We start from the raw sequence: 9348 nt of genomic DNA, 5'->3' as shown, positions 1-9348 counted from the left end.
TGAAGTGAAGGTAAAATTACAACGTAAGCCTGTGTAACTTTGTACAAAATACCATATGTGTGTTATTTCAAATATTTGTGACATTTAATTTTGAAAGAATAATTGATGGTTGATTTTATAACTATACATGTTTTGAAACAATCGGCTTATCGATGGCAAATTTAATTTACAGCTGAGACTGGTGCTTTCATTCAAAAATTGTTGTTGTGACAGATGAGTAATTTCGACTTTAACCCAAGAAAATACAATTAGTCTTTTTCTCCTTCGTTACTTTGACAGTAAAAGGGCGCGTAGAAAAGTGTACATGTACAGCACGTGTTAAAAATATAATATCGGTGTGAACGTTTCACACACACACACACACACACACACACACACACACACACACACACACAACGCACTCCCGACCGTCTGACCGCCACTCAAGAGCGACAACAACACCTACAAGATTCTTGTTTCGTGACCATATGTTTCATTTATTTATAACTCAAGAAAATCATATGTACATTCTTCGCAAAACTCTATAGAAGTATGAAGGTAATATTTACATACAAATGATGAATTCTCTGAAACTATACATAAACATGTATAAACTCCACTTAAGTAATGAACATTCAAAAACAAGTGAAAGTTCTCAATTTTTACCGTCGACAGTTCTAAGGAAGATATCTGTGAGACTGCGGTGGAGTTGGAAACTGCAGAACAGCTGAATAGCCGTTACCATATCTCGGTAAACCACAGATAACACCGCAATGGAATGGAAGTGGTACACGCGGAACGTGTCCCTGCCAGCAGGAGTCAACAGCGTCAGGTGACCAGGTCAAGTTGTAGGAGGGTTTGACGGGATCGAAGTGACTTGGCGGAGACGGAGGTAAGCTCGGAGACAGTGCTGAATCAGATGACGACTTGAACACACAGGGCATGCCGGGAAATTCAAAGCTGGACTGGGTGAATTCACTTGGAGTGGCACTCATCGTTGAATCACTGTGGATGGACTGTGGGCTGCTGACACACGGCGAATATGGCTGTAAAAGGGTATCTCTCAGCTCCAGATACTGCATATACCTCCTCTGTCGTCGCTCTCGTGCACGTCGATTTCTAAACCAACACTGAAATAAAAAAAAGAGAAAACGTTAAACAGGCTGAAGCTGCCGCATATAGTCATCATACTGTCAGACAACTGACGTTTATCTATTCCACTTGTTTCATCAGTCCTGAACATCTGTCTCTGTCATAAAATCTTGATACTTTTAGAAGAGTACGTACTAAGAGACATTTTGTAACCTAACCATGCAATAATGTAAGAGTTCCTAAGTAATGCATTTTCAACGCACTATAAATCTCCAGGTAATTTATATAAACACTGCATGACTGGAACTTTTAGGGATTGAACATTCAAGGGAGGTTGTTCAGAAGAAGGAGATCCCCGCCTTTAAAGATTTTGTTTGATAACATTCGTACGTCCAAAATTCAAATTCCAGGAATTAGAATTTCTTTTGCAAAATGAAAGTATTAAACAAAATTTTAATCATCACATTTTGATTGTCCATCGTGTATTGGTCTACATACTTTGTCGGCCATTGATACACTTTGTTACAAAACCTAACCAGTTCATTCTCTTTACAAACGACAACAAAATCATGTATTTTTCTTACCTGTACTTGTTTGGCTGTCAGACCGAGCAATTCAGCCGTTTGCTTGATTTGCGTCGGGTCAGGATACTTGGTGTAGTTTTCATAAACCTGCAACAATGCAGTCACTTTGTCTTTCGTAAACGCTGGTCCACGAAAGCAAGATGGCTGCCCAGCTTCTGTCTCCAAATACCGATGGTTGTCTGTCATCTTCATTGTATCTGTTGGATTGGGAAAGATGTATTAAAATCAACTGTCGAAATCGTAAAATCTCGCTTTTAAGCTAGTATGCACCTCGAAAGTGAAATGCGTAAACTTTTGCTCAAACTTTCCTCAATGAATTTTTCAACCATTCTCTTTCAAAATAAAAATAAAAATCGGGAGTCAAGATTTAACGACATTTGAAATTCAAAATGGCCGCCATCCCTGTGTTTACTATATACATAACAGTAAAATTTAAGATTTTCGAAAATCTTAAGAGGAAAAAAGTTTCCTTAAAGCGAGAGCTTTTAAATGAACCCCCACAAGTGGTAGATCAGATAAGAATTGTAAAAGTTTGAGAGTCCGAATATCTGTCCCCGAGGCGCATTCTACCTTAATGAGCGACGCGTGAAGAGGTTCAGTCTGTGATCTCTCTGAGGTATGAGTCGCTTCTTCTAGAATATCAGTAAATGTATTTGGTTTCTGTGAGGAAAGCACTTCACATTTAGAAGCGCCTGGTATATCGTTGGTGCCAATATTGGAATTTTTTGTTTACATGGTAACACTTACCTTTCCTTTGAGTTGGTGAAGTGAGAACTATTAATACTGAAACTGTTGACGGTTGCACTGCGGATAAGTCCAGTTGATTCTTCTTACTATCGTTAGTTGAAGGACTTCTAGAATGGCTGTCGGTACTTCTCTGGCAATAAGTGACACTGACCGAAAGAAACGATGTTTGGCGACTCTCAGGACGATGTTCAACTCACGACGAATGCTGGACGAGTGTGCCGAGGGTAACTCAGAGCTACTATTTATCAGAATGCCAATCTTTGATTTTGCCGCCAACTTTTGTTCAACAGGTAGAGCGATTTTTGAACAAAAGCGTTGCCGCGACAACGGCATGATTGACAAGTCCGATGTGTGGACCGCGTCACGTTCGGCCCCTTTCCTTCCGTAGAAGGAAATGGTCCGCCATTGTTCGTGACAGCGACAAACTTGTCAACCAAGGACAAGGGGGACTTCTTTGATCACCGACAAATAAGGGAGAAGTCTGACAATATCCCGTACTGTACCAATTCTGTGTGACAAGGTATTGTACACGTGACATCACTGAATAAGAAAGTGCGTAGCAACTACTCCGTGCTTCATGACCCTATCTATAAACATAGTAATTAAAATCACTTTACCGTAAAAAGTTAAGTTGGTTTAAAGGATTTACAGGAAATAACTGCTTAAATAATATCCTTATCTTAAAAATACTGACACATAACATGTAGCCCTATAGAAGTGTACATGTCCGTCATCTCTACTACGTCATATCATGGATGTATACTCATGGTCACGTGAATGATATATCAGGTACACTGGTACTTTAATAGAAGAATGGTGATGAGGCAACATTTGACTGCAATGTATAATTTCATTCTTCGCTACAAGGAATACGCAATGTTTAATCATTAATACTGCGACAAAAACCCGAAGAACCACAGTACCTTAACTTCAACCTTGTCTGATTTTATTGTTTCAAAAATGTCTAAAAGGGTCGTACTTTATGCTGTCGTTTAATATGGACCATTGCAAGGTGAAAAAAACATCATATAATCAACACTACCCTTTTCCACAGTCAGACGATAATCTTTGCTCCCTGGCGTACATCCAGTGCAATTAACAAACCGTTTGATTGGTTTGATAGATCTGTACCGCCCTCTCAACAAGTCGGGTAAATAGTACGCTGACAGGTATTTGACGTGAAACACAAAAGGGAAGAACTTATCAATCGGTTTGTCAATTCACAAAAACAATAGGCTACATTCCTTTGATCAAGCAATCAATCCGACTTTGAATTTCTGCGAAAACACCTGAATCAGAAGTGAAAGCTGATACTGCATTTCTGTAGCAGTTTGAAAACAGTGATTTCACTCAAAATAAATGCTATAGTACATCTCGGCGCTAGTAAAAGTCGATACTAGTTGAACTGGTGAGACACAGAACTACGATTTTAGAGATATTTTCACAGAAAACAACATGATCTACACGACACTACAAGTTCCGGCTGGAGAAATATTTGCAGCGATCTTGATTTGTTGCAAGGCTTTGATGAAACTTACGACTAGTTTACTTTTCACTTTTAAAGTTAAAACTACAGTCGGAAAATAGAGATTTTTCCGAATTACAGGCTTGTCGTGATTTTATAGGTAATTAAAAGTGTATCTTTCAAGAGTTCATGTCTCCATTTACCATTTACCATTGTCGTGAAGTTTGATCTAATAATTTTCTGGGATATAAAGCGACAGCGACGAAATAGACACGTTACAAATATTGAGCACAACAATTTCGGCCTTCTCAAGGTACACTTCACTGCGGCAAGGGAAAAAGAGACTCGGACATTCACAGGTAATTAAGCCGAAAGGTTCGGCGACAAACTTGTCAATCGTTGCGAAACGTCGGTGACTCTTTAAGTTAAGTAAAAGTGTGACTGAGTCTCAGAAAGATATACTGCGATGGATTTCGTTTTGATATTTATAACAAAGTATACTTAGAATTCGTAATGATATCAAAATTATAACGGTTTTGCTCTCAACTCAGTGTATTCACGTAAGTGCCGTGTGATGGTTGGTCCAACCAACCCAATTTGACATGAAAGGACATTATCGTGAACCTTTAACGCAAAATCAGCGGTTGTGTTGGCATCTTCAAACTCGCTATATTTTCCTTTTGACTGCTGTTTTGCGGCGAGACAGTTTCAGCTTATCCAAAATCCCCGTTTTTTAATTCAGAGGTATCCCTTCTCAGGCAGATAGCGTTTGATCGCTTGATAGGTACATGTGTATGGAGATTCAAATGTGCATGCATGTCAATCACTTGTCGACCAAAGAGGCATGGTTTGTTTTGATGCACACTTTCTACAACAGAAGTATGAGCAGCGATAGTTTTCCTGAAATGATCTGAGAAGTGACACTTGATCACTAATTCTCAGATCACTTTGCGGAAAATTGCCGCCCAAACTTGTTAAAACGCCCTGTTAACATTTCGTTTTGTTGTCAAAGAAAACCATAGACCCCAAACCAAGTCGCGTGCCACACCGAGGTAAATGGCATGAAATATTCATGTAAAAGCGTGGTTCATAATCACCTCGTTTATGTTCTGAACTACTGTAAAATATATACGGCAGTCACTGGCGACTGAATGCAGTCGAATTCTTTTGATCAAAAGAGTAAGCCGACAGGCTGTCATGAGATATGTAAACACCAACAGTCTTCTTGCAAAACAGAAAATAGAACTGATCACTTTCTCTTGTCCAGGTTTTATGAACATACATTGCGGCGATTGCCTGAGGCGAAGTCCATATTGTGAAATTGAAAACCATTTTACCTTCTATCATTAACACAAGTACATATATTTGATCAGAGATTGTCTACTTTCTCACTGGTGACCACATACGAAGTGGAGTGATAAAAATCGTAAAAGAAATTATGTTAAATGAGTTGAAGCTGATGACACAAACCATACCCGCCAATCGAAGTTTTATATGTAGGTACTCTGATCTTTACTATTACAGTATATACACAGCGAGTCAAATAACTTTGACACGGTGTTCAACACTTTAGGTTGTCACGCCCGCTGACCTTTGACCTCATAACACTTCTACGTCCTCACAGAGAAACCGCTAGAACATTTTATGTTTTTTTCCACAAAATATATTCATCTAAACATTTAGTACTTCGCAATGAATAATGGTCTGTCCAAAACTTGTGAATTTGAGTGAAATTATGCTGCTGAACTAAAATTTCTACCACATGCAGTTCGCTGCGCGTGTTGGAGTTTCGGTCTCACTGTCAGCAGACGCGCTGGACGTTCCTAGTCTGCTAGTGATCGTGCGACGGGTATCCTCAAAACGCTATAACTTCGACTTTATTCTGGTTAAATTGACGGAAAAGGTGTAAAATATTAAATTTATTCACAAAATGAGGGCATTTTGTCCTCGTACATCGCACGTTTCGGCATTGTCCTCGGACGCTAAGCGTCACGGACGATTCCTCCGCTGCACGATGTACTCGGACATAAATTCGGTATTTCGTAAGTAACGTTGTATTCTTAATTATATTACTATGCTCTGTCCGTCGCATTTTAATTGGTCGAGCTGAACCATGTGACCGACAAAAATACGGAATAACTGTTTGTTTATGTGCCCGTCAATATGAATAATATCGTAAACATCGTTACTTTTCAGCAAACGTGAATTTTAATTTGCAAAAAGATCACAATCAATCACAAAATAAAATGGAACACTTGTGGGCCAAGTTTAGACACTTTTTTGAAAAATCTCCGGATCTGCAAAATTTTTACAGCGCGCGCACAACTCACTGACGAGTTTGGGGCCCCGTTGTCGTTCGCATGGGAAATTTTCGTAAATTTTGACGGTTTTGGGGGTTCGTTGATAATATAATGGAAATGACAGACTCGGCGCTGACCATAATGTTTATTTACGGGCACGGGAGAGAGGAAAGCCAAAATTAACGTGCTCGGCAAGCCTCGCCCGTTAATTTTTGGCTTTCCTCTCGCTCTTGCCATAAATAAACGTTAATGGTCAGCGCGTCGCCCGTTATTTCTTAGTATTAGTAGAAATTAGAGTTTTTAGAGGGAACTTCATCATGTGTCATGTGAACACGAAGGTTTGTATACTAGGCTAGAGAATAACAATTCTTGAAGTGGGTTTATTGGTTATTGTTAAGGGTCTCTCAATGATAAGGGAAAGTGTGACGGGCAACTGTCGAAATATTCACTGGAATGATATTTATATAAACTGAGCAAAATTTTTGGTTCCTGGAACTTTTGGTAAAACTGGGAACTTTTGAAAGAAGTAACTATTTAACAATCTGCAAATTTGAATATCACCTCCCGTCAAATGACGAGGTAGCACACGACTTGAGGAGTTACCGCCTTGCATTGTTAAAACGAATTCGAGGGAACTCTCTGAGAATCTTCTGACGATGGACCTCCTGACTCACATAACAGTGCATTAAGCGTTATTTGTTTTTGGGGTTTTTTTTTACATTCGTTTTGACTGCTGGTTTACAAATCTTCAACCCGAGTTGATTTTAAGTCAGTTTTATGGGCATATTTTGCCGTTTGACAAGTTGAAATAATTTCTCCTTGAAAATTTAACACCTAAGGAAATTAATCATGTGTCGAAAATGTATCTTTGGTGAATAATTGTAAAAAAAAATTTAAAAAAATTGTCATTAGTACTTTCAGGTAGCAAAAAAATAACACAGGGTGACTCCTATTATTGTATATGATTTATTTTTTATTCTTTATTTACTAGAAATAAATCACTTGGAAATAAAAGTTCAAAATGAGGTATATCCTACATATAGAGAAGAGTAGTTCAAAATATTGAATAACATCTCACAAAAAAATTAGTTTATAAATTACACAGGTCACAGGTATAGGCTGAAAGGTGAATCGAAATTACTGCACATATATGAAATCCGATTGTAAATATTGCGAAGCGTCTAGTTCCCATCAAAACATATCAATGGACTCTCTATCTAGAAAGCAAGGAACTGAAGAGGTCTGACTATCAGCGATGGGATATGCTATGAACTGGCCTTCATAGTGAATAGAATGACTACCCTGACTGTCAGGAAAAAACGGAGAAAACTGCGTTCTGCTGAAATGAACCGACGCGTTTGAAGACGTTCCTTGGTGAGGTGTTGATGTAACCGGTACTGGCGTTGATGTTATGATGGATGATGAAGATGGCGATGCGAATCTGCACGGGTTGCCCGGAAACCGGAAAGTTGTCGGACACGAGGATTGGGCAGCAGCGTTGCAAGTTCGATGTCAAACTGGAGCAAGGGACTAGCAGGTGTGTGATAGTTATTGCACGCTTGTCTATTGGCAGGATTTGCCGTAGAGGGCATAGATCGATGTTCGGGTTGTCTTGGTTGGAGACCTGCACGGCGCCACAGTATCCATCTCTAGAAGAGAAAAAAACGAAATGTAAATCAGGCAAGCACAAACATGAATCTCTTGACCAAACTATAGAATTTGAAAAATATATGTAGACAATGGCAGGAGAGATCGGAATCTCTGAATTTAAGAGTAAATAACTTGAAACAAGTCACACGACTTCATTTCGACGTTTTCTTTTTCCGTCAACTTTTTTTTCATAGACATGAAATAGATAACTTTGCTAAATACGAAAAATTAATATTTTAAGTGGGACAAATAAAAAGACTGATAATAGTTTGACTGGGTTACCGCCATTACCATGATAATTTCTTCAGGAAGATCTGTCAAAGCCGCCAGCAGGTGACAAAGGCTGTGAGAGGAATGCTGTGTTGGTGAGTTGAAAACTTCATCCAGCGTTCTTTCCCTGCAAACGTCGACGGAAACACGCTGACTCACGTCTTGCGTACCACTGGTGAATGGACAAAGTCGTCTTTCCTCTGCACCTTCTCGGTAAATCTGTGAATGAGAGTAAATCAAATAATTAAAATGTATTAAAGCGTATGTATGGTGTAATATTTACAACAGTGGCAATGCCGGCAGCTCTCGTTGCCTTTGAAATGACGATCCACGTACTATGGTCACTTCACTCTAAATTTCAAATTAAATCAGTTGTTATAGTAATTATTGTGTCGAGTCATATTTACCTTCGGCAGTCGACGACGCAGTAAATCTTGGACCATTTGCAGAGTCTACTGCTATCGCTGCACTTCGTTGAGTGGTTGGTGGCGCCGTGTAGGTTGCCTTAGCAGGTGACCCACTGGTGTTGGCCGGTGACGTACAGCTGCTCTGTCGCTGACTTCTACGGAACAACTCCGGTACCAAACTTGCCAATGGACACTGTGAGAATCGCTCGGGATAGAAGTAAACTTCTAAAGCGCTGATCATGTTGTAACCTGCTTCCATTCTGATGTTCTCCAATCAAACGCAAACCAGAGAGTGATGTACGCACCAGTCCTTCATCGCTTTTTATGAAGACGGTAACTTTCATCTTTCCGACAGATGAAGTTTGTTTTGTTGACGTGTGAAGGTGTTACCATGGTAATTAGTTATCGTTGAAGACAGATCGGTGTGACAATCTCTGTCTTAACAACCAAAGAGTGTTCAATAGGAAAGCGGTGACATCAATTAAACACAAACGGTCAATGGCGGAAAGTATAGCAACTGGTTATGCCGGTACACTTTCACTTGAGATGAACGCAAGTTGGACACCCCGAACTGGTTATTCTCTCTTTGAAGTCAAACTTTGCCGTCTGTGCATGCATGAAAAGGCCCCGTTCATAAAAACACCTCGGAATGGAGAGACCATGAAGCGAGTAAACTTGTAAAATTCCGAGTATATTTGTTTGTTCATGACGAAGTCTGAAACAAAAATGCCATTTTTCATTTATTTTAAGATGTAATGCAAGTGATACAAAACATACAAACACATATTAATTCTTTAATTTGTACGCACATTAGTTTGAAAACAAAAAGAAAAGAAAAGGCCTTTACATCATAT

General features: G+C 39.3%; 1 protein-coding gene across 1 annotated transcript; it reads right to left on the bottom strand.

Moving 5' to 3' along the window:
• Positions 1-465: 465 nt before the first annotated feature.
• Positions 466-2629, bottom strand: LOC139150660 (homeobox protein aristaless-like 3). Its single transcript, XM_070723091.1, has 3 exons — positions 2403-2629; positions 1656-1852; positions 466-1109 (listed from the first exon to the last, which is right to left on the bottom strand). The coding sequence occupies exons 2-3, from the start codon at positions 1845-1847 to the stop codon at positions 657-659; spliced, it is 645 nt and encodes a 214-aa protein (XP_070579192.1). The 5' UTR covers positions 1848-1852; positions 2403-2629; the 3' UTR covers positions 466-656.
• Positions 2630-9348: the final 6719 nt, after the last annotated feature.

Source organism: Ptychodera flava, chromosome 14 (assembly GCF_041260155.1).
Source record: "Ptychodera flava strain L36383 chromosome 14, AS_Pfla_20210202, whole genome shotgun sequence".
In the NCBI taxonomy this organism is placed as follows: Eukaryota; Metazoa; Hemichordata; class Enteropneusta; family Ptychoderidae; genus Ptychodera; species Ptychodera flava.
The sequence above is the reverse complement of the archived record's forward strand: the minus strand, read 5'-3'. Positions and strand labels throughout refer to the sequence as shown.